The sequence below is a fragment of the Staurois parvus genome, unplaced genomic scaffold (genome assembly GCF_062004578.1).
Source record: "Staurois parvus isolate SC_StPar_1 unplaced genomic scaffold, SC_StPar_1.0 ptg000586l, whole genome shotgun sequence".
In the NCBI taxonomy this organism is placed as follows: Eukaryota; Metazoa; Chordata; class Amphibia; order Anura; family Ranidae; genus Staurois; species Staurois parvus.
The window spans coordinates 1185558-1212478 of record NW_028318382.1 but is presented as its reverse complement, the minus strand read 5'-3'; the positions used below and the strand labels follow the sequence as shown (position 1 = coordinate 1212478).

General features: G+C 40.9%; 1 protein-coding gene across 2 annotated transcripts in view; it reads left to right on the top strand.

Moving 5' to 3' along the window:
• The window catches only part of NUDCD3 (NudC domain containing 3), a 45619-nt gene that overhangs the window by 3567 nt on the left and 15131 nt on the right, over positions 1 to 26921 (top strand). For both annotated transcript variants that reach the window (XM_089692434.1, XM_089692435.1), the window contains exons 2-5: positions 8563 to 8763; positions 8845 to 9116; positions 20927 to 21059; positions 22906 to 23049. In XM_089692434.1, the coding sequence (XP_089548560.1) occupies positions 8572 to 8763; positions 8845 to 9116; positions 20927 to 21059; positions 22906 to 23049 (741 nt within the window). In that variant the 5' untranslated portion in view covers positions 8563 to 8571. The remainder of the gene's footprint in view (positions 1 to 8562; positions 8764 to 8844; positions 9117 to 20926; positions 21060 to 22905; positions 23050 to 26921) is intronic.

Below are 26921 nucleotides of genomic sequence, written 5' to 3'. Positions count from 1 at the left end.
AATTAAATTGGGGATAAAAAAACTAATATGAAAAGTTGTTATTCTAAAAATCTTCATCTACTTGCATATTAAAGTTATACCAGCAAGAATTAATCTATGTAGAAAACTATGATTTAAATCAAGCCTTACTGACTAGTGATTTAAATCAGTTTGATTTAAATCAAATCCACCCTGCAGTCAAGCCTCAAGTTTTGGGCGTTTAATTCATGTTATTGGCCAGAATGATAATTTATTCTGGCAGTTGAAATGAATAAACATGCAAGTGCTAACTGCACCTAGTGTTAACATGTTTAAATGTGTTAAAACATGCGTATACATACATCAAGCCTTTTTTTTTTCTGCCAAAACACCTCTGCTCCTAGACACACTGGCAGTGTTTTTTGTTTCTGTTTCTAAACTCCTCTAAATGCCTATGTGTGCATGGACACAGGTTAATATGCAGGGGCGTTTAGAGGCAGAAAAAAAAACTGCCAGATTCCCCTAAGAGCAGTGTCAAAAAGTCCAGTGTGCATATGAGGCCTTACTGTTCTGGTATCAACCTAAAATGTGAGATTTTCCTTCACTTTTGATGATAACCGTAAAGAGGACAAATAGAGAGGATGAATCTCCCTAAGGCTAGGTTCACACCTATGCAGTTTGCATTTGATCCATTTCTGCAGTGCACTTTGCATTTTGTACATGTGTTTTTGATGCATTTCGCAGGATTTTTTTTGTTTGTTTCTTTTGTTGCTAGGCAGATTTAAATACAAAAATGCAGCACATGCTTTTCTTCAGCGTCTCCATTGACGTCTGTAGAACCAAAAAACTCAACTTTTTGCTTTTAAAAAAGTCCCTGATCCTTTCCAAAAAAAGCACTGGGTGAAAATGCAGAGATGTGAATGTGTCCCATAGGAAATCATGTTAAATGGACTGTAGTACATTTCTGCAAAACACTGCGGAAAATGCTTAGGTGTGAACCTATGGCAATAGAGACACAGACCAAAGTAAAACCTGACATGAGTTCTAATGCGTCTCCACTCTATCCAAAACTAGAAAAAATGTTTGCCTTCAGTTACACTTCAAAACCACTGTCAGCTTTATTTTTTTTTATGCCATTTATGTCTCATTAGGAAGAGTTCCTTTCCTGTTCTGTAAATTAAACAGGAAGTCTTTCCAATGTGAAGGAAATCTTTTTTCAGTTGTCATGGGAAAAAAAGTGCCCCAACTGGATGGAAGATTTCCCCTCTATTCCTGTTCTAATGAGAATGCTACATTTTGGATGCACTTTCAGTACTGTGCAAAAGTTATAGGCAGTTATGAAGAATGGTTTCAGAAAAAGAAGTTTTAATAGTTTATCAATTAACAAAATGGAAAGTAAATGAACAGAAGAGTAATCCAAATCAAATCAATATTTTGTGTGATCATCCTTTGGCTTCAAACCAGTATCAATTCTTCATTTCTTCTACAGGTGAAACTCGAAAAAATTAGAATATCATGCAAAAGTTCATTTATTTCAGTAATGCAACTTAAAAGGTGAAACTAATATATGACATAGACTCATTACATGCAAAGCAAGAGAGTTCAAGCCATGATTTGTCATAATTGTGATGATTATGGCTTACAGCTCATGAAAACCCCAAATCCACAATCTCAGAAAATTAGAATATTACATGCAATCAATAAAACAAGGATTGTACATAGAACAATATCGGACCTCTGAAAAGTATAAGCATGCATATGTACTCAGTACTTGGTTTGGGCCCCTTTTGCAGCAATTACTGCCTCAATGCGGCGTGGCATGGAAGCTATCAGCCTGTGGCACTGCTGAGGTGTATGGAAGACCAGGATGCTTCAATAGCGGCCTTCAGCTCTTCTGCATTGTTCGGTCTCATGTCTCTCATCTTTCTCTTGGCAATGCCCCGTAGATTCTCTATGGGGTTCAGGTCAGGCAAGTTTGCTGGCCAATCAAGCACAGTAATCCCACGGTCATTAAACCAGGTTTTGGTGCTTTTGGCAGTGTGGGCAGGTGTCGGGGATCGCCGCAGCGCTGGGCTCGGTCCCTTACAGCAGGTGCCAAGTCCTGCTGGAAAATTAAGTCAGCATCCCCATAAAGCTTGTTTGCAGAAGGTATCATGACGTGCTCCAAAATCTCCTGGTAGACGGCTGCATTGACCCTGGACTTAATGAAGCACAGTGGACCAACACCAGCAGGTGACATGGCTCCCGAAATCAACACAGACTGTGGAAACTTCACACTGGACTTCAAGCATCTTGCAGTGTGTGCCTCTCCATTCTTCCTCCATACTCTGGGTTTCCAAATGATATGCAAGTTGGTCTCAACAGAAAAGAGGACTTTGGACCACTGAGCAACAGACCAGGTCTGGTTTTCTTTAGCCCAGGTAAGACGCTTCTGACGTTGTTTGTTGTTCAGGAGCGGCTTGACAAGAGGAATACGACATTTGAAGCCCATGTCCAGGATCCGTCTGTGTGCGGTGGCTCTTGATGCACTGACTCCGGCCTCCGTCTACTCCTTGTGAAAGTCCCCAACACTTTTGAATGGCCTTTTCTTGACAATCCTCTCCAGGCTGCGGTCATCCCTGCTGCTTGTGCACCTTTTTCTTCCACACTTTTCCCTTCCACATAACTTTCTATTAATGTGCTTTGATACAGCACTTTGGGAACATCCAACTTCTTTTGCAATGACCTTTTGAGGCTTTCCCTCCTTATGGAGGGTGTCAATGATGGTTTTCTGCACAACTGTCAGGCCAGCAGTCTTTCCCATGATTGTGATTCCTACTGAACCAGACTGCGAGACCATTTAAAGGCTCATGAACCCTTTGCAGGTGTTATGGCTTAATTAGCTGAGTAGAGTGGGACACTTTGAGCCTAGAATATTGCACCTTTTCACAATATTCTAATTTTCTGAGATTGTGGATTTGGGGTTTTCATGAGCTGTAAGCCATAATCATCACAATTATGACAAATCACAGCTTGAACTATCTTGCTTTCCATGTTATGAGTCTATCTCATATATTACTTTCACCTTTTAAGTTGCATTACTGAAATAAATGAACTTTCGCACGATATTCTAATTTTTAGAGTTTCACCTGTAGGTGCACACAGTTTTTGAAGGAACTTGGAAGGTAGGTTATCCATCATGCCATACCATCAGGTGTGTGATTGGCCCCAAATTTAACACCGAACATACAGCCAATGTCATTCAGAACTATCTTCAGTGTAAAGAAGAACAAGGAGTCCAGGAAGTGATGGTTTGGTCCCCACAGAGCCCTTATCTCAACATCATCAAGTCTGCCTTGGATTACATGATGAGACAGAAGGATCCGAGGCAGCCTACATCCACAGAAGATCTATGGTTAGTTCTCCAAGATGTTTGGAACAACCTACCTGCAAAGTTCCTTCTAGTACTGTGTGCACAAGCACAGTGTTTACCTTGAAGAATTGATGTTGGTTTGAAGGCAAAGGATGGTCACACCAAATATTGATTTGATTTGGATTTCTCTTCTGTTCATTTACTTTCTATTTTGTTAATAAACTATTAACACTTCTATTTCCAAAAGCATTCTTAATTTACAGCATTTTTTCACAAGTGCCTATAACTTTTGCACAGTACTGAACATTTCTAGTGACATTGGTGACCTGGACAATAAGGGCTCATTCACACAAGGTGCTATGTCTGGCATTTTTTTGCACTGGAAAAATACAGGTGTCCCATTCACACTGCAATACAGCCAAATTTTTCAGGTGGAAAATTCCACTTCAGGAGTGAAGGTTCACTTTAATGCTAGTTGTGTAAAGGTATCACATTAATTTAGAGTGATACTAAAGGCTTAGATTTAAAAATAAACCTGTTATATTTACCTGCTGTGTGCAGTGGTTCTTCAGACAGTAGTCCAGATCCTCCTCTTCTCTGGTCCCCCACCGGCACTCCTGGCCCCTCCCTCCTGTCGGGTGCCCCTACAGCAAGCAGCTTGCTATGGGGGCACCTGAGCAGGCACGGTCCTAAGCAGCTGCTCCGTGTGTCCATTCACGCACAGAGCCACGGCTCGGCCCCATCCCCTGTTTCTTCTCAATGGCTTACTGGCTGTGATTGACAGCAACGAGAGCAAATGGCTTCCCCTGCTGCTCAGTCAATGAGAGGAAGTCCCGGGATAGCTGAGACTCCAGTGCACATCACTGGATTGTGAGTAGGCTTAGGTGAATATTGGGGGGCTTATGGGGGTGCTGCACAAAGAAGTTTTTTTTACCTTCATGCATAGAATGCATGAAGGTAATAAACCTTGAGCCTTTATGACCACTTTAAGAGGGCTGCCTAATGCACAATAAGTTTTGTGTACTTTTTTTTTTTTTTTCTGTATTACATTGCACATTCGTGTATTACTATGTGTTCTAGTGCGCTGTGGCGTACATCCATTGGCAAAGTTTATTTGGGTAAGAACAATTATGTGTGTGACTGCGTTCTAGATATCAAGTGTTAAAATGCCTAAAACAAGAAAATTGTTTAAATAACACTGTGTGAAGATGTGTATACAAAATATCCACTTTCAAAACCTTTTTACTTTTGAAAGTGAATGTTTTGTATACACATTGTCACACAGTGTTATTTACACAATTCTCTTGTTTTAGGCATTTTAACACTTGATACCTAGAGTGTGGTCACACACATAATTGTTCTTGCAAACTCCACAGTGAATGTAGTGACTGCAGCTGGAGCATTTATTTTATTAAATTGTTTGGTGCAGAGTCATCACTTTTATAAAGTTTGTTTGGGTGCCATTAAGAATGCAATTGCAGCACACCATCACGTAAAATGCACATATTACCACAGCACTACAGTATGAACCCAGTCATAAAGTATCTAATGCCTGTTTTTACTAGGTGATGAGATCGGAAAATCTGAGGCCTCATGCACAAGTGTATTTACAGCTTCCAAACGGCCCTTCATATTATCCTATGTGTCCATGCACACAGACTTTTAGAAGCTTTTAGTGGCAGGGGCTTTTAGGAACTGTAATAAAAACCCACTGCCAGTTCGTCCAGGAGCAGCAGTGTTTTGGCAGAAAACGCTTGACACGTCTAAATGCGTATTAGCGCTTGAGCAATCACTCATTTAAATGGCCAGAATAAATTATTATTCTGGTCAATTAAATGAATTAACGCCCAAGTGCTGGATGTCTGTAAATGTGCCTAAACACTTGGAAAAGCATTAGACACTTTTACAAGTGTCAGGCATTTTTTTTTGCCAAAACGCTGCTGCCAAGAGGAGGATTGTTTTTAAAATGTCCTGTGTGCATGAGACCTGATACTTGTTTACAGAATGTTTGCTCCTGGTCAGTGACTGTAAAGTATGTGAAGCCATACATAGGCAGGCGAGTAGCATTTTCAGAGTAAAAGCAGCAATGGTCTGAGGACTCCCTACTTGAGAGGTCCGTTACTAAAAAGTGCTGACATGGTTGTGTGGGAAGATGGGTAGTGCATCACATGCTCTTCTATACTTTGAAGTTCCAGGTATGTACCTTTTATGTCTACAGGTGAATGGAGTGTTGAGAAAGCATTGGGAAGGTTAGTATAAGCTACAGGGGCCGGAGTTGAAGTCTACCTGTTGCTTTGCTCTGCATGACTAAAACAGCCCAAATCCCAGAAAAACTTTTTTTTTTCAGGCCTCATTTTTGTGTGTATGGGAAGCCCATGTGCCGTGTACAACTGCCCATAGACATGAATGGCTGTATGTGGGTATAAGCCGGTACTCATGTATGCTCACAAATACTGTATGGAGGAATTATGTACAAGTACTGGCTTATACATGCGCACAGCCATTCAAGTGTTTGGGCAGCTGTATGCAGAACCTGGGCTTCCTGGGTGTGGAAAAAAGGCAGAATTTTACATAGTAAATCCTCTTGTGGGCAGTTTAACTTCTATATTGAATGCCTAGTGCAGAACACAATAGTAACATAGGGTTCACAAACAGACTGACGGTGTACAGAAGGGGATTAGACATCTGACCCTCCTGGAATAGTGTTGGATACAAATATTTTTCTGCCTTTTTCGCTTGAAAGGAAGTTGGGTGAAAACTCTGCAATAGGTACACTAGCTGCCATTAAAAAAAAAAAAAAAAAAAAAGAGGATAGACAGACGGATAGCACCTTAACCCCCCCAATCAAAAACTTTTTTTTAGGGGGGCAGAAGGTGGGCTTCAATAAAGCAGATTGCAGGTGCAGTTTCAAGTTCCTGCACACTTAGGCTTCAGAGTCTCTCCACTACCTCTGTACAGTCTTCTGAGCTGGAAGGAGTGTAAATGGACTACAAGCCTGCTGATCAGCACAGTCCCAGCCCATTCAAACTGCATGTCCATCTGCCACACTGGTGCCCCACACAGCTGCGCCATTTTCAAAATATGACAGTGGGCGCAGGGAGAGCATCTCCTGTCTACTGTCACGGGGAAGGAGGGTGGTTGTTGAACATGTTACACAGGTGTAACATGTTTAGAAAGGTGAACTTATCTTTTAAGTATTACTATGATAATACTGAGACCCAGATAGGCAGCAGCTTGGGCAACAAATAGTTATTGCTAGAAATGTATTTTCAGTACAGTTTAAAAGGCCTTTCCAAGTAAGAAAAGCAATGTAGCTCCTTTTTATAGTGGGGAACATTTATCAGTTCTGTAGCAAAGCAACGCTAAACAGGGGCAAAGTAACCAGCCTTTGTCAGAATCTGATACTGTCAAATGTATTTTTTCTCTTCTGGGCGAATGTTTTTGGGCTATGTGTAAAAGAAAAGAAACACTGTTGCATGTAACTTAATACTTTGTAATAGTAAGCAGTCTATTCCCAAGAGTTTAGGTCAGGGCTGTAGCTGGCATGCAGTCCAGTGTCTCTGGCTGTAATGAATGAATGGTGGAGAAAGATAATGACTGATGTAAAAATTAGTAAACCGTACATTCAGGCATTTGAGAAGGTTATGTGAAGCGGTCTTCTCCAGAGGTGAAACTGGCACATTTACTTCTGTGACTAGGCAGATCTAGTGGTCCAGGTGCCCACAATGCTATTGCTACAAGATCCACATTTTCTACACTCGGGTTTATTCACTAAAGCTGGAGAGTGCAAAATCAGGCTTGTTTCTGCATAGATCCCCAATTTATAATCTGAGTTCGTTCAGTTAAGCTTTGGCAATAAACCCTGGAAGCTGATTGGCTTCTATGCAGAAGTGAGCCTCATTTTGCACTCTCCAGCTTTAGTAAACCCCTATGAATACCTGGAACGCAAGACGTTTGCATTGCAGGCATTTGTCCTTGGGTACATACTGCCCCAATGTTAGTAACACTAGGTGCACTGTCCATCTCATAAGAGTTTGACAGGTTGTCATTAGCTGGGCTGACCTGAGCACTTGTGCCCTCTGCCAGCGACTAAATGCCAGAGCCCCATGCACCAAACTAAATGCCCGGTTTGAATGGAGCCTTAGGTGAACCTGTGTCTTTGTCCATGCAGGGCAAAGCAACAAGTTCACTATAATATGCTTTTTTTTATAGTTGGCTTCAGTTTACAGTAGCAATGTGGCATGTACACAGGGTTGAGAAGCCTCCCTCACCCCCATGTGATAGCTTTGGGTGTCTGTAGAGACAGTGGCCAAGCACCAGACCTGTCGCACAAGAGGAATGGAGGTGAGTCACATGATCCATACCTGGAAGTACTTGATTAGTTGCTTTGCTCTGTGAATAGAGCTTTAATAATAAAGAAAAAGTAAGTATAAGCTGCTGTGGGGTCAGGCATTAAACAGATTCTGTTGTGCCTTGTATAGGCAAAGGAGCCCAATTCCTGCAAAGCATGTTAACGTTCTGAAAAGTTCTAATGTTAAAAAGGGTTGGTGTTGTTTCTGTCCCAGTTGGAGAGATTTTTCATCACTTCCATCCAATCAGCTTGAGTTCGACTTTTTCCCCAGCCATTCCATTCATCTGCTGGGAGTAAAGAAGATGTGTAGTACTTTTGGATATGAACAAGCGTTTGACTCCTTCCATGTGACCGCACTGGTGCTTGCTAACTAGCCCAATACTGTCAGTCAGGCTTGCGTAAGCTTCAACTGGAGATTGGACTTACACGTAGCTTAGACAGAACTGGCTTCTCACTCCCTGTGGCTAACTGAAGGTGGATGTAGAGCAAATGAAGGTGAGCATATGCAGTTGGGGAAAGAACATTGGTAATGCACAGGTCCATTTTAAAGGTATGCTATGCAAAGACTTTTCTGCATCCGGCACATTATCAGCTGTGTCAAATTCCTAGTCCTTCACTATGTGCAGTGGCTCCATTCACCCTCCCATACACCACTACTATGTCCTGTAATGACATAGGAGTCAGCAAATGGAACCAGAGTAAGCAAGGGGGTCCAGGCATTAAAAATATTTGGAAGTGGTTTTGCAAGTGAGATCTTTAAATACAGATGCTCATCTCAAGAAAACACAAGAGTTCTCACGTTTTGGATAAATATGGGATTTCACATTTCCCTTTTTAAAATAAAATATGTTTGCTGAGAAACGCTGCAATGTAACCCCACTGTGTTGGATTCTGTTTGCAGGGTGCTATCATGGAGTTGGAGATGTCAGACCGTTATGACCATGTTTTGCTGGGTATCCTGCAGCATGTGGGGAACATCCAGGAATTTTTAAATGTTTACTTTGGGTTCTTGTACCGCAAGACAGACTTTTACCGGCAGTTAGTGAGCCCTCAAGAGCGGATGGGATTCCCCCCGGGTGTTGCCCAGAACATGGTGCTGCAGGTGAGTATTTGGCTTTTACAGTGTGCAGTACCATGTACACAGTGCTGGTGCTGGAGGTGAATCACACTTCTCCTCTCTCAGACATTCAAAAACTACGAGCGACTGGCCATGAAGGACCATGAGCAGAGGGTGCGGGACTTGGAGGAGAAAATGAAGAAGCAGGAGGAGAAGTTGGCCGAGAGTGGTGAGGCACCTATGGCGACAGAGGAAGTTGTCTTAGAGACACCGGCAGATGAGTCACCTGGAGAGCAGGAGAAGCCAGAGAATCCGCCAGAAAATTCAGATACAACAGAAAAAGCTGCAGAGGTGGATGCTAGCACCAGCAATATGGACAGCTCAGCTTCTGCATCCGGGTAAATTGGTCAACAAATTATATGAAGTATCATTTTCCTATGACCTTTTGTATATCTTGTATATGCTATATAATTTTTTTAAGTTGCTATTATTTTTCCATGAAAGTGGAATTACCTTTTAAACTTCTAATGTTTAGCTTTAGTGGCCTGAATTCACATCTTTAATAACCTGTGATGTTGCCGCCATGCAGCCCAAATCCTTACTATGGCTGGATGCCAGTGAGGCACCGCCTGACACATCCGATGCATGTAAAAGCTGCCAATTGTTTTATTTTTAGGTTTGATTAAAGAGACTATTTCTCAGTCTCCCGAATCCTCCTGTCACAGCAGAATGTTGGGCTGTTCTGAGATGCAAAATAAAATGGTGTCAGAGCCCACTAAAAACTTTTTCCCCTCCAACACAAATCCACATCTATGCCCCATGACTATGGTGGGCAGCTGCACAGATAAATAGAAAGGTGCAGAAAAAAGGAAGAGGGAAGTTTTGTCTGTCAAAGTGGCCCAGCATTCTGCTGTGACAAGAGGGTTTGGGACACTATTGGTGCCTGCGCTTTATAACTGTAACATGTGTTTTTTTTTTTCCCCTTTGGACAGAGTATCTTTAAAGTAAAAGCAAAATGCAGGCTGCCGGAAAAGCTGTTGCCATAATTTTGCACGCTATAGCAATCTTGCCTTCTAGACTGTTGTTTTTCAGAGCCACCAGAGTCCTAAATCTCTGGCTATTGGGCGTCCACTCATGATGCAAATCCGCAAGCAATGTACACTTAAAAAAAAATGTTAGGATATTTTTGTGATGTTAGAAAAAATCCACCCTTGCAGTGGGTCTCTCTCCCACCCCCACCGCAAGGGTTACCTGCTTGTTTAGTCTAGGAGCAAAGAATTAAAAGAGAAGTATGGACTTTTTTTTTTATTTTAAATCATACTTACCTAGGTGGATGCAGCATCGATGCTGCATATGTCCCATCCGGCTCTAAGGGTTAGAACTCAGGGCTGTCTGCTCTGCCCCAGTGCTGGGCTGTGGAAGGGGCTAACCCTACTCCTTGTTCCAGCAGATTTCCTCCAGTGCTAGTCAACCACTATTCTGTAAGCTGTGACCAACTTCAGTTAATGTCCCTGTGTTGTACATGATCATGCCAAGGCTCTGCCCATAGACTAGAGCTTCAGGTAGAGGAGGAGAGCGTTGAAACAAGAACCCTTGCAGTGTGGGGGGGCCCCACTGCAAGGGTGGAATTGCACCCAAATGAAATTTATGTCCTTTTTTTACCCCACAAATTGAGCTTTCTTTTGGTGGTATCTGATCGCCTGTGCATTTTTTATATTTTGCACTATAAGGCAAAAAAAAACGAACAATTTTGAGAAAAACAATATTTTGGACTTTTTGCTGTTAAATATGTCCAGTAAAAAAATGTAAATCTAATTTCGTCAATTTACAAATGACTGTATAGATAATGGGATTTTTTTTTTCTACTAGTAATGGCGTCGATCAGCGACTTTTAGTGGGACTGGGGCGGACATTCTGACACTGGAGGGAACTAACTCGGTGTCACTGACATCTCCAGTGACACCAATACAGTGATCAGTGCTAAAAAAAAGCACTGACACTGTGCTAATGAAACTGGGCAGGAAGGGGTTAATGTGAGGGGCGATCAAAAGGTTAACTGTGCGCTGGGAGTGTTTTACTAGGGGGCAGGGAGATGGTCTTCACTGCAAGCACACTGATCGGGATGGCTGTACTGTGCACAGCCATCCCGAGCAGTGTGCTCGAGCTGACAGGGAGGAAGATTGTTTGTAAACAAAACAATCTTCCTCCCCGTTTGGAGATGCTTGGTAATCACTGGGCGCTGGCGGGTAATTACTAGCCAGGACTCGGTGATTGACATCTGCAGCCTACCGGAAATGCAAAATCACGTGTATATATACATGATTTTGCACACAGGTGCTGCCCTGTAGCAGTATATCTGCTATAGGGCGTTCCTTAAGTTGTTAATAAACACATCATACTTACCTGCACTTACCAATGCACAGAGCAGCTCCGATCCTTTTCTTCTCAGGTCCTCTTGGCTCTTCCCCCTTGACCACTGCCCCCAATAGCAAGCAGCTTGCTATGGGGGCACTGGTGCATGCTCACCTCTGAGCCGCTCTGTCCGAAGACACATAGCGAAGACACACAGCTCTGTCCCACCCCCTTGCTCATTGGCTCACTGGTTTTAATCAACAGCAATGGAAGCCAATGGCTCCCGCTGCTGTGTCTCAGCCAGTGAGGAGAGAGAGACCAGGACAGCCGAGGCTCCCGTGCACATCGCTGGATTGAGAGGGGGCTCAGGTAAGTATTATGGGGCACTGAGGGGGGAGCAGCACACAGAACGTTTTTTACCTTCATGCATAGAATGCATGAAGGTAAAATACATTCAGACTTTACAACCACTTTAACCTTAATGTGAAGTGACTCTTGTGCTGGTGCTGCTTGTCATAGTGGAACTCTTTAGTCTTCTGCCCCCACTGATCTATGAATGGAGGAGGTGGACCTTTCATTCATCCACCTTCCTCCATTTTTATTCATGGAAGCTATAGCACAGGTTCTATGTATGGAGGAGGGGGGCAGATGGGGGGGGGGGGGGCATAGTTGGCATGATGAGTGCCTATGACAGGTCCCTCGGCTGTATTTACCTCCAAAACACTGGAAGACTACTGCTGTGGAGGTGGGCAAAGGACTGAAGATTTCCACTCTGACTGCTGAGAAACAGCACAATAGACACTTTGCATTAAATGTAGGTAATGTCCAGTGTGCTCTTTTGAATTTTTTTTTATTTTATTTTTTTTAAACATTTTTACTGACTTAGGCTTTAAGGGATAAGGTCACCTTTTTGGACAAAAATAATACATGCACATTTTTTTGCAGATAAAAAAAGTGTTTTTTTATTATTTTTGTCCAAAGGAGCCTAGAAAGCCTTGCACCAGTGATCAGTAGATCACTGATGCCATGCAGGTCTCCTGCAGACCTGTCATAATATCTGCTTGCCGTACGGGGTGCCGTATGAGATGCAAGCAGATATTCTGACAGGAAGCTTCAATGAAATACCGCGGCACTCCACAGCGCTGTGGAAATTCATTGAAATCTACAAGCCCACAGCCACTAAAGCTGTCGGGACTTGCAGTTCATTCATTCATGGAAGTCCGTTAATGAATGACATGGTCGTGTGGGCGGAGCCCTGCATGGCTGCGCTGTTTTCAAATTTGACAGATAGTATGGGGAAAAATCTCCCCATACTATCTGTCAGAAGGAGGGGGGGGGGGCGGCTGCAGCTATGGGAACATGTTACATGTTCCACCCTAAAAACAGGTGGAACATGTAACAACATATTCCAGATGTGAACTTATCCTTTAAGCCTCTGCTGTGTACAGGAAAAAAAAATGATAATCTGCATTAGCTGCTATTACAGTGTGTCTGTTTTTTACTGACATTGAACAGACACACCTGTTTCTACAAGTCAACTGCTGTAAAACTGCTGTTTAAGAGGACCTTCATCATTATTTAAAGTGGAAATGCACTGCATCTGAGCATCACAAACCAAAAATGCAATTTAATTAATTTTTAATATTCAAAGCAAACTCCCCCATCCATCCATATCTCCATGCTTTATTTTGTTGAGAAATCACTTTGAAAAACACCCCCTAACATTTCTGGCATTGGCCATCTTGAGTAAGGGCAGATGATTTGTGTATCATTTACTTCCTGGAATCAATCTGCTCTTAGCTCAGGCATAGGCTTAGCTGAGAACCCTCCCTCCCCTACTGAAAACTGATGGGATGTGTTACATCATTTGCCTAGGCATGGAAACCAGAAAGTAACTGAAGAAATGTAAAAAAACAGGAAAGTATAGCATATTTACTTATCTGTTTACTAATGCTAGCAGCATAAAAGTTAAAATTAGTCGTAATTGGATGACTACCTGGCTTATTGGCCGTAGCCATAGCTTGTTTTTTGTTGTTAATGTATGTTTTCTGAAAAATTACTAATAAATAGAATTTTTCAAAAAAAGTTAAACTTAGTCAATGCTGATTGAGAGAGTGAAGTTTCACTTTAAGTACAATGTTTGACTATCTTCTTCTCATCTTTGTCTTATACAAAGGGTAAGTGGACTTTCATGCACCCAAATGCAGCCACTCCCTGCTTAGCTTGCTCTAGACTTAATTCCCAGGGCCAGGCAGTATTTACATGCTCTGAAATTAACACTTATGTCAGGGCTGACTATAGAGCATAATGGCTGTAGCTCAGTACATGCCAGGTTCAGACATTATTCTCTGCAGCTGTGCTTTAATGTATGTGTGTCGGGTCGCTGGAGTCTTGAGGGATGTAAATGCTTGCCCAGGTAAAATACGGGATGCAGTATTTTGCATGAAAGTGCACTTGCCCTTTAAATAAACTCTCCAGAATAATAATTTTGTAAATTATTTAAACTACGGGCTCTATTCATTCAGCAACTATATTTTCACTAATTACAAAGATCTAGCTATATCATTTTAAAATTGCAAGCATCCATTCTTTTTTGTCTGTTGATTTCACTGGATAAAAAAGTTACATTATTTGAACGCACATTGACCTCCTTAAATAGCATAATGAAAACAGACACATAAATTTATTAGAAACCGAGTGTAATTTAACGATCATTTATGGAAATTGGGAATCATGACAGATTAGATTATGAATTAAAATGTACTCAAAGGTTGGATATAACTATACAAGGAAATAAATTGTTTTAGGAAACTATACCCTGACATGAAGAGGAATTGTTTTAATTCTGACCACTATCGAGCTCTGGTGCAGAGTAAGTGTTACATGTACTCGGCATCCAGTAAGTTCATGTAAAGGCTAGCGGTTAGCAATTTTCAGAGAAAGATTTACTGTATTGATAAGGCAGACCAGTTATGTGCAAGGCCAGGCGCAGTGAGTGACTATATTGGAAAGGTAAATGTTACATGGTCCCTGTGTGCCAAGTAGTGAATGAGAGGAAAACTCCCCTTAATATGATATTGCATTCAAAAACAGATGATGCCACCCTGATCAAAATAAAGAGGCAATAGAAATAAACATTGTGTGTGTGTGTACAGCTTACGTAATGAAGTAAGATATCATCTGGAAGAAATCTATCTGTAAAGCTAGCCATACATTATACAATTTTTCTTTAGATTTACCAAAACCATATATTATGAGGTCAAGCCTAAACCTTCTCAATTTGTATGCAATCAATCAACCAACCCATAAGCAATAACATCCGGGCTCATGTGGGTATCTGAATAATTGGTCTTTATTTGTTATATTTGTGCAGTTTTACAAATATAGGTTTCTGTTTGCCCCTTGATTAACATTTGGACTATGTATAGCCCTGGCCAAGGGTTTTGAGACTGACACAAATATTAATTTTCACAAAGTCTGCTTCTTCAGTGTTTTTAGATCTTTTTGTCAGATGTTATTATGGAATACTGAAGTATAATTACAAGCATTTCATAATTGTCAAAGGCCTTTAATGACAATTACATTAGGTTTATGCAAAGAGTCAATATTTGCAGTGTTGTCCCTTCTTTTTCAAGACCTCTGCAGTTCGCTCTGGCGTACTGTGAATCAACTTCTGGGCCACATCCTGACTGATGGCAGCCCATTCTTCCATAATCAATCCTTGGACTTTGTCAGAATTAGTTTTTTTGTTCACCTGCCTTTTGAGGATTGACCACAAGTTCTCAGTGGGATTAATGTCTGGGGAGTTTCCTGGCCATGGACCCAAACGTTCGATGTTTTGTTCTCCATGCCACTTAGTTGTCACTTTTATCTTATGGCAAGGTGCTCAATCATGCTGGAAAAGGCATTGTTCGTCACCAAGCTGTTCTGGGAGAAGTTTCTCTCGGAGGATGTTCTTGTGAGTGAGCCCACTCCCATGGCTGAGCAGCAACCCCACACATGAATGGTCTCAGGATTCTATACTGTTGTCATGGCATAGGACTGATTACCTTTCTTCTCCAGACAAGGGTTTTTTCCAGATGCTCCAAACAAAAGGAAAGGGGATTCATCAGAAAAAAATCACTTTACCCCAATCCTCAGCAGTCCAATCCCTGTACCTTTTGCAGAATATCAGTGGCTTCTTTGCTGCCCTTCTTAACACCAGGCCATCCTCCAAAAGTCTTCACCTCACTGTGAGTGCATATGCACTCACACCTGCCTGCCGCCATTCCTGAGCAAGCTCTGCACTGGTGGTACCCCGATCCCGCAGCTGATTCTTCACAACAACTGAACCTCTCTTTTTTAAGTTCTTGATGGTCTGATAAATGGTTGATTTAGGTGCAATCTTAGTAGCCGCAATATCCTTGTCTGTAAAACCCTTTTTGTGCAAAGCAATGATGACTGCACGTTTCCTTGCAGGTAACCATGGTTAACAGGAAGAACAATGATTTCAAGCACCATCCTCCTTTTTAAAGCTTCCAGTCTGTTATTTTAACTCAATCAGCATGACCGAATCACTGACATGATGTCAGCTGGTCCTTTTGTGAAAGGGCTGAAATGCAGTGGAAATGTTTTTTTTTTTTGTTTTTTGTTTTTTGCAATTAAGTTCATTTTCATGGCAAAGAGGGACTTTGCAATTAATTACAATTCAAATTGACATCATAAAATCTGACGCAGAAGACATTGTGAAAATTCATATTTGTGTCCTTCTCAAAACTTTTGGCCACGGCTGTAGACTAGCATTCCTGTCCAACTCTGTCTTTTGTATTAGAAAGTAGACCTTCTCAAATGCATTCCCTTGAATGTAAAACCCCCAAAAAGGCTGCATTTGAACTGCATTGCCTGCAATGGAAACAGATCTTCGCAATCTTGGCTGCATTTAAAGAAATGCAAAGCAAGTCAAATGCAAGCCTCCTAATTACACCACTGAGATAAATGGTAACGACCTGTCCTTTGGTGTGTATTGCAAACTAAGGTCTTGGGAAAACAAAACATGTTTTATTTAGTAATGTTTTTAGTATATAATCAATGCTTCCTGATAACCAAGGAGAGGAACAAGAATTTATGGGACTTTTAAAGTGGATAATCTCTCAAAGAAATGTTATTAAACGCATCTGCTAAAATACAATCTTTTATTATCACTTGGCCATTAAACAAACTATGGCTACTGGTAAAATGGCCCTACCATCATTAAAAGCAGAACAAAAAAAAACATTTTTTTTAATTTCAGAAAACATGATCTTTTTTTGTTGTTTTTGATCTAAAACCCTTCCAAAGCATATTACTTTATCACCCTTCCCCCAAAGATTCAAAATATAGCTGTAACATGCAGAGATCTAGTGATCACAAAATACTCTGTTGAAGCATTAGTTGAAACACGTTGGGATTCAGAACTCGTCCACAGAGGGGTGTTCTAAAAACAGAGCGAACAAAATAAAATCTCTCCTAAAGCCAGCCAGACCATTGATGAAACTCAAGCGTGTCATGTGGGACATTCACAATATAATGGTAATGACAGCAATAAATCAACCTAGTATTCAGAAGTAAATGTGTATATATTTACCAAAATTATTTTATCCAAATAAACTTTGGCACATGTAATCGTGGGAACCACATAAGGCTCCAAGGAATGAGTCCACTCAAGGCAAAAGTGCAAAGCTACAGATATCTTCACTAAAAAGAAGAAAAGTATATGATGGCACAAACCAGGTAGTTGGTGGACATCTCTGGGTTATCAAAAGAAATTGGGTACATTTAGAACTTTAGAACCCTACAGAGTGACACTTCAATATATTGAGTACAACTAAAATCAAAAGTATCTAGTAGGAAAAAATTCCGAGTGGTCCATTGAGTTTGCCCCTGTTGTGTGTGTTTTTTTTTTTTTGTCTGAGTGTAGATCTTTTATATTTGTCCTAAGCATGTTTGAAGTCATTTACTGTTGGCCTGCTCATTTTCTAAAATTACTTTTGAACTTTCCTCCAGTTTGCCTGAGGTCATGTACCCATGTTCTTGATTTTGATTTCTTAGTGAAAACATCTTCCTCCTGAACCTTATTCACCCCCTTGATGTATTTAATCACTTAAGTATCGGACATTTTCATCCCCTTCCTGCCCAGGCCAATTTTCAGCTTTCAGCCCTGTTGGAATTTGAATGACAATTGCACGGTCATGCAACACTGTACCCGAATGAAATTTCTTTTTTTTTTCACACAAATAGAACTTTCTTTTGGTGGTATTTTAATCTTCACTGGGTTTTTTATTTTTTGCTAAATAAAGGAAAAAAAGACAGCAAATTTTTTGAAAAAAACAAAAAACTTTTCTTCAGTTCTGTTATAAAATTTTGCAGATACATAATTGTTCTTCATAAATTTGGGCCAAAATGTATTCTGCTACATTTCTTTGGTGAAAATAACCAAATAGGAATCCCTTGGCCTCAAGAGATAGACCATCAGTAAATCAAGATTGATTTATTTTCAGATATTAATCATAGTTTGTGGACTACTTTACTACAGACTAAATCGTAAACCCTGTTTAGGAATGTAGACAGTCCAAGTTATTTAGTAATCGTCATGGTGAGTTTTTTTTTTTTTTTTTTTGAAGTTGTAGTTTTTTTTGTCATTTTTTGGAAAATAAGGAAATTTAAAAAAAAGTTTCACTTTGATTTACATACTGTCAGCAATGCAGTACAGTGTCACCATCTAACTGGTGTGGCGGTGATCAGCGACACTGACTGGTGACAGTACCGAAAAAATTTTTTTAGAATTTTTTATTGTTTTATTACAATTTTTTTTTTTTTCTTTAACACGATTGCTTATAGCAGTAAATTTCCCTGCTATAAGTAAGCATTTTGCTGAATGAATGAATGAATGAATCATTGTGTGTTTTGTTGTGATTAGGTGTGATTGGCCACAACTAATCACATGGTACAGATTGGCTGTGATTGGCCCTGACTATATCATGTGATAACGGTGACCAATCACAGTTAGCAACACAATTGTACTCCATGAATGGCATGAATCGAAGCTATTCATTGCTTACAATTGTCATGTGATTTGCTTTAATTGGTGACAGTGATCATATGGTACTGGCACCGGGCCAATACAGTGATCTGCCATCCGCTGTGTCCGGGGGGGCACAGCCGGTGACAGATCGCAACCTCGTATGCTGCGCACTCCAGGAGACATCATATGACGTCCCCCTGGAACAACGAAGGTCCTGCCCGGGCGGGAACTGTTTAAAGGTTTCAATCATGTCTCCCCTTTCCCTTCTTTTCTCCAGACTGTACATATTAAGTTTCCAAGTCTTTCCTGATATGTTTTATCCCTCAGACCTTTCGTAATTTTTGTTACCCACCTCTGGACTTGCTCTATCTTATCAATATCATTTTGTAAGTGAGGTCTCCAGAGCTGGACACAGTATTCTAAATGAGGTCTCACTAAAGATCTATGTAGGGGAATCAGGACCTCCTTCCTCCTGCTGGTGACCCCTCTAGTGATGTGTCCTAGAATTCTATTCACTTTCCCCACTGCCTGGCACACTGTTTGCTCATTTTGCAGTCATCTGAAATAATTACCCCTACATCTTTTTACTTTGTAGTGCTGGCCAACACTGTACCAATGTTGTACTTTTCTCAAGAAATTATTTTTCCCTAGGTGCATTTTTTTTATATTTAGAAACCCTAAACTGCAGTTTCCACTTTATTGACCAATTTTCCAGCATTGCCAAATCATATTCCACGTTACAGACACCCCCAGGATATCAACCCTCTTACGCATCTTTGTATCATCAGCAAAAAGACATACCGTACCCAACAATCCTTTAGTTATATCACTTACATATAGATTAAATAGAACAGAACCTAGTACAGAGCCTTGGAGTACACCACTAGCTTTAACTATATATATATATATATATATATATATATATATATATATATATATTTCTCACACTCCAACAAAGTGATGAACGCCACGGGCATCACAACCTAATGAGACTGCACTTACCGGCTGTTGTGACCCCCAAATTATATGAGGGTCAAATGCAGAGGACACCTTTTCCAATCTGTCACATTGGATGGTTAGAGAAATAATCACTACACTACATGTAACCCCCAAATGGTAGGCAGGTTTGCGATGATCAGAAACAGTGTAGTTCTGCTTTAAAAGTGCTTCAGTGACACCAAACTATTCACAAGCATCATAATATGGCCACTAGATCAATGGAGAGATCACTATAGTCCTCAGCAAACCAACCAAAAGCTGCATTGTGCTAGATGCATGTGTGATGACGCTTATTGCATTTCGATGTAATGCCTTCATCCGCTCCTGCGCTTTCTGAACTTATGTGAGGAAAATAAATAATTGTAGTACAAATAAACATTGTGTGTCGTCTAGTCATTGTCACATGTCACATTAGTAACTGTGTTGCTGATATGAAACCGGCAGTGGCACAATTGCCAAGAGGCCACTCACCTCCTATTATTATGTTGATCCTTAGCTGTTAGGACCAGCAAGCTGGCAGCTCCCTTGCATTGTTTTGCTGTGTTTTTTTTTTTTTTGCTAGGAGAGCCCATGGTGCACAAAAAACGAAATGCTAAAGTGAACCAAAAAAGGTGCACTGGGGTGTGTTATGTCTCTTCCCAAAAGGATGGACTCCATCATGGCCCCAAGACTCCTGTCGGGGGTAAGGCATACTCAGGTCCACCTAGCCAAAAGGCCTCACAGACCCCACTAAACATGAATGGCAGGAGCCAACCAAACAAGTATTGGGTGAGGGTCTCTCCTGAAAGGAGATACTTCTCCCCCCTCCCCCCCAAAAAAAAGGCAGTGGTGGAGGTTACCCAAGGGCCACACATCCTCCCCGGAGACTTCAGTGTAAGCCTGAAGGCTCACAGCTTACCATCTGTGAGTAAAGGAAAACACATCTAAAGTATAGTCACAAAACACGCAGAGTGAATAAATAGCCAAAATAAAAAAGGTGCCAATGTGCAAGACCACTAAGAATACCCATGGATCACCACTCCCAGGGCATACTTGGCTCCCTTACCCTTGGTTAGGCTAGGGTCCCTTGGCTAGGCTAGGATGCTAGGCTAGGCTAGGAAGCACCACTCCCGTCAGGAATAACTGGGCCCCTCAGAATCCTCCACACCTGGGAAAAAATTCCCAACCTCCACTTTTATTCAGTATGTGTTTTCTTTCCACGGGGAAGATCCTTTGCTGTTCCCGCACTATCAATCGAGATTCTGCAGTGTTCCAGCCATTTAGGAGCAGTGTCCATTAGTTAAAGTAGAATTTTACTTTAGTGATTCTGCTGTTGGCGAGACATTTGTTGCTAGCGGCAGAATTGCTAATCTGACATCATTCTTCTAAGACTCTGGTCAAAATGGGTGTTGGTTGGGGTTTGGACAGCAGTAATGATCTGCTGGCATGTACATTTTTAAAGACAAATTAGATGTTAGATTTTGAAAAATATCCTTAGCCAGACACGTGTAAGAGCTGCAGCAATGTTGAGTCATACTACTGAGTCAGAAGCATAATGTATAATGTGATGAGGAAGGTTCAGTAAATGAGAGTAATCAATATAGCCTTCAAGTACACTGGAGCTGATCACTACAACGGCTGTACACACACAGAATAAAGAGTCTGATATTGTGATTCCTAGTAGAAAATCTAGAGAATATAAATAGGCTATGGTGTCTATAGTAACCATTCATATGCTTGATTTAATTTTTGCTTTTAAACTTGACAAATGACAGGTAGAACCTGATTGATGATGTTTTTCCAAAGCCCGAGTTTAACAATGATTTTATTTCAAATTAGGAGCCAAGATGATTTCCAGATGGACCCAGACAGTTACAATGGTGCAGTGAGGAAAAACTACATATGGTCCCAGGATTACAGTGACTTAGAAATAAAAGTGCCAGTCCCCAAGGATGTTATGAAAGGCAAGCAGGTAACCTGGACTCAATATGAATCGTTACATAATACATAGCCTGTCAATTAAGTGCATATAGCTTGGATACATGAAGTAGAGTGTGTTTGGTATGCTGGGCTCCCAGTAGAGGGCATAGTAATACTAATTTAGTAAATATAAAGGGACTAGCTTTATCAGACACAAAAGGAATATGAACAGTCTAAGCGGTCTGTGTGTTACTGCAGTTATTTACATTGAACACGTTCTATTAAAGGACTTGGCGTTTTAAAAGTGACCGCAAGAACAATAGATATTTGTTTCTTATGGCTTTCAAACTGATTCTTGCTTTTATCCTTCCAGAAGTGAAAATGCAGGAAAGTTTAGGCGCTATGAGCAAAATTATTATTCTTTTGGATGCAACTTATAACAAAAATGGAGCAGCAGATGGCGTGCCCTAAAATATATTAGCAATGTTGATTACCCCCCCATTAAAGAGTTGCTTTGCCCCATATGAGGTTATCTTTTGAAAACTGGCTATGCAAAAGATAGTTTAGCAACATGTGAAAATGTTTTAAAAAAATATCAGAGTACATGCTGTTTGAGAGTACTTTCATGTCAGCCAGGTCTGCTGTGGTGTGTTAAATGTTGCATGTTAACCTGCAGTGCATTAAGGCAGCCTATTCATTTGAATGGGCTGCCTAAAGCATCACAACTGATCAAAAATTGTGCATGCAGCATTTTTGGTAGAGCACCGCAACAAATGAATGGCACCACCGTGTGTTACACAACACACTGTTATGAATGGGCCCTGAGACTGAGGTGGCATAGCAGGGAACAATATTTTCCAACACACAGATGACTTCCTTTTTAGTCACAAACAAGTTAACCCCGGTCATTTTTTTTGGTTGTATTGAAGACTTGCTTAAAGTGTTACTAAACCCAGGACCCTGCATTCACTATATCTGGTCTCCCACAGTACACAGAACACGAAAGTGCCATTATTTTAGTGAATAGAAACCGCTAAATTCCTTTTTCTCATCAGCAGTTAGAAGTCTTTTGGCTTCTTTCAGTGACCAGCAGAGCACATTTTAAAGCTTGTAGGAGGAGTTTTCATTCTTCTCTAGGAGGATGCAGAGCCCTTGACCTCTGTCTGGACAGTGCTGATTGGCCCTGTGCTGATCACATGCACTCTCCCAGGAGAAAAAACAAAAACCTCTCTAGCCATGCACACCAAACTGACCATGTGCAGAGTGACTCCACACAATATGTTTTATCAGGAGATAAAGGAGGACACTGGAAAAAGGGGAGGATCAGAGAAGTCAGGATCAAACATCCTTTTTACACAATGCAGAGGATTAACCCCTTATGTTCCACAATGAGTATAACGGGCATGCTGTACTGCATATACAGACTGATTTTACTGTTGTGGGTTTAGTAACCGTTTAGTCAAGCAAGCTGGGCAGGAAAGTGTAGGCTGAACCGATCATATATTCCAACAATCTATACCTTTTTTTTTTTTTTTTTTTTTTGTGAACCATGACAAATAAAGGGGTTACTTTAACAAATTAAAAAAATATTGGTTTTGCATGGACTGATAAATGACTTTTTGATTTTTGACCAATGTTCTGCATTGCAAATGGAGAAAATATTGTATAGTCGTCATGCTGTGGATGGTGGATATGGCATCTGTACGGAAACTGCTTTGCCCATATTGATCTTGGTACAGATTTTGGACTTGCAAAGTCTCATTTGAACTGTAAATAAAAAGAAAAAAAATTTGCAGATATAGTATTCTGTGTAATCTGTAGTTTAAAAGCTTTATAAAGGTTCATCAGTGTATGCCATAGTTGTGTCTCAAACCTTTGTTTCTCTCAAACATTTCCAGGTGTCAGTGGACCTACGGAATACATATATACGCGTGGCAGTGAGGGACAGTCAAGGAGAACGTGTCTTGATAGATGGAAACTTGACTCACAAAATAAATGCAGAGACCTCTTTATGGAGCCTGGAGCCTGGGAAATGTATCTCGGTAATGGGATAGATAAGGGCCCATATGTAACTCATTATTTCCTTGCGCAGGTGCAAGCTTTAAATAGTAGGCACTGTATAGAGCATTCTTAAAGGAAAGCTCCACACAGCTAGTAAAGTAATTACATAAACTGCTAAGCCTTTCCTGGGAAAGTTGCAGGTTTGCAATCCTCAGAAAATTTGGTCAACACACTTTTTTTTTTTTTCTTTTATTCAGTAGGGGAATCAGGAGTACTATGGGGGTCTAAAGGATTTTTTTTTTTTTTTTAACAGACATTATTTTTTACATTTTATAAACGCAATGCAAAGGTCTTGTGCAGCACATACAAGAAAGCAAAAAGAAGTATAACATCACATAAAAAAAGATATATAAAAGATATGCAAGCAGTCCGCAAAAGAATACATATAGTCCAGGTGGTGGAACATCAATATTTTAAGATGGTCACTTAGGTATCATTGCATAGTATCCTACTATTAAAAATATCCTTCAAGATAACTGAGAGGAGAGGGGGTGGATAGTAAAAGAGAAGAGGGGTAGGTGTTTAGAGAAAAAAGGAGGGAGTGTAAAATAGACCATATCCTTTATAATTTGATACCAGTTGTAAAGCATAGGCTTGGGTAGGATTGAAATTACCAAATAATAAAGGTTATGCCATATCATATTGTTAAACCTCTGGCTTCCACCCAAATTTTATCCAATTTTTCAGGGCAGTTGCATCCCATGTTCATTTAGTTTAAATAAAGACAGAACAGCATTCACAGTGGAACTCCACATTTGAATGGTAGGGAGATTAGACAATTTCCATTTAGAAAGGACTGGTTTCCTGGCTTAGGAGGCAGCATAGAAAAGGAATAACTGCTTATGAGAAATCATAGCAATATTATCACAGACTCCCAGAAGCGTAATCAAGGGGTCCATAGTAATGGTTAACCCATGAATTGCATTAAGATCCCCAAACTACATCATGACAAAACTGTTTTGTATACAGGGACATGTCCAGACCATATGTTTGAATGTACTAACTGCTATTTACATTTAGGGCATTGTTTGCCAACAGAATTATATATGACCAAGAGTCTCTGGGGAGTATAATAAATTCAGTGTAGAAATTTTAATTGGATGAACATATTTCTGGCCGAGACCATTAGGGGCAGGTATTGTTGCACTCTCACATCCCAGTCAGTGTCAGTTAAAGTCAGGATATCCTGTTCCCAGGAGTGAAATAATTGAGACTCCTTTACACATGAGCTGAAACTACAAGGACAAAAGTACTCGATCCACATTAATGGAAAATAAAAACTTCACAGAATGAGAGGCAAGGACGGTAGGAGTAGGGAATTGGGCTTGGACTGCAGGTCTCAATTGGAGAAATCTAAACAACATCCAAGTGAGAAGGTGAAATAGAGCTCTCAATAGATCAAAGGTAAGATGACATTCCTCATAATATGTTTTATGATTTTTATCCAAAACGTTCGGATCAGGTATAGAGTGGAGGTGGGGAATGGTCGCTTTCCCCCACAGAGGCTTGTAGGGGGAAATAGAATCTGCCTCCCCAATATTCACACTTTTTTTCTTCCAAACCATAACTGGAGTTCTTATAGGAATCATAATACAGGTGAAACTCAAACAAATTAGAATATTGTGCAAAAGTTCATTTATTTCAGTAATGCAACTTAAAAGGTGAAACTAATATATGAGAGAGACTCATTACATGCAAAGCAAGATAGTTCAAGCCGTGATTTGTCATAATTGTGATGATTATGGCTTACAGCTTATGAAAACCCCAAATCCACAATCTCAGAAAATTAGAATATTGTGAAAAGGTGCAATATTCTAGGCTCAAAGTGTCCCACTCTAATCAGATAATTAAGCCATAACACCTGCAAAGGGTTCCTGAGCCTTTAAATGGTCTCTCAGTCTGGTTCAGTAGGAATCACAATCATGGGAAAGACTGCTGACCTGACAGTTGTGCAGAAAACCATCATTGACACCCTCCATAAGCAGGGGAAAGCCTCAAAAGGTAATTGTAAAAGAAGTTAGATGTTCCCAAAGTGCTGTATCAAAGCACATTAATAGAAAGTTATGTGGAAGGGAAAAGTGTGGAAGAAAAAGGTGCACAAGCAGCAGGGATGACCGCAGCCTGGAGAGGATTGTCAGGATAAGGCCATTCAAAAGTGTTGGGGACTTTTACAAGGAGTGGACTGAGGCTGGAGTCAGTGCATCAAGAGCCACCACACACTGGACATGGGCTTCAAATGTCGTATTCCTCTTGTCAAGCCGCTCCTGAATAACAAACGTCAGAAGCGTATTACCTGGGCTAAAGAAAAACAGACCTGGTCTGTTGCTCAGTGGTCCAAAGACCTCTTTTCTGATGAGAGCAACTTTTGCATCTCATTTGGAAACCAAGGACCCAGAGTATGGAGGAAGAATGGAGAGGCACACACTGCAAGATGCTTGAAGTCCAGTGTGAAGTTTCCACAGTCTGTGTTGATTTGGGGAGCCATGTCATCTGCTGGTGTTGGTCCACTGTGCTTCATTAAGTCTAGGGTCAACGTAGCCATCTACCAGGAAATTTTGGAGCACTTCATGCTTCCTTCCGCAGACGAGCTTTATGGGGATGCTGACTTCATTTTCCAGCAGGACTTGGCACCTGCCCACACTGCCAAAAGCACCAAAACCTGGTTTAATGACTGTGGGATTACTGTGCTTGATTGGCCAGCAAACTCGCCTGACCTGAACCCCATAGAGGATCTATGGAGCATTGCCAAGAGAAAGATGAGACATGAGACCGAACAATGCAGAAGAGCTGAAGGCCACTATTGAAGCATTCTGGTCTTCCATAACATCTCAGCAGTGCCACAGGCTGATAGCTTCCATGCCACGCCGCATTGAGGCAGTAATTGCTGCAAAAGGGGCCCAAACCAAGTACTGAGTACATATACATGCTTATACTTTTCAGAGGTCCGATATTGTTCTATGTACAATCCTTGTTTTATTGATTGCATGTAATATTCTAATTTTCTGAGATTGTGGATTTGGGGTTTTCATGAGCTGTAAGCCATAATCATCACAATTATGACAAATCACGGCTTGAACTATCTTGCTTTGCATGTAATGAGTCTATCTCATATATTAGTTTCACCTTTTGAGTTGCATTACTGAAATAAATTAACTTTTGCACGATATTCTAATTTTTCGAGTTTCACCTGTATTTGGATTAGAGCAGGGACCTCTAAGCACAAGGCTGCCCAAAAGAGTAGTAGGACCCCAGCAATGCAACTTCAAGAGTTACCGCAGGGTCAGCATTTACAGTGGATCTCTGTATTTGAATGGTAGAGGAACAGAAGAATAGCTACCCACACTAAGACAGCAGGGGTGAATTTCCAATAACTAAGTTTCTAGCAACAAGGTCATTTTTAGCAACAGGGAATCCTGGTGCATCACTCTAAAATGTGGATGAATGTTAAAGACCCGTGCAGGGGAAGGATGTTCCTCTGTATGGAGATTCAAGGGTGAATTTTTGGTTGAACTGTACCCTTTAAGGAAGAACTCTACAGAGTACAATATGTACACTCTTCCATAGTTAAGCTGTGTAGGTCAAAATGAGGGATGTAAGACAGATATAGCGGAAGAAAGGGTGCATTCTTCTTTGGATGCTCTCCCTGGGACAGTTAATTTGGACTAGGTTCACATCTGTGCGGGTGTTTCCCACTGCGGGTTCACACCTGTTGCTGCAGCCACAACCACCAGCACAGAAGAATGCGCAGGATGCACGCAGGTGCCATTAATCCTAATGGCACTCCACACACACTGGATATTGCTCCCACCTTGGAAACCACACTGCTCTTACGATTCCCATGTGGGCTCTGAAT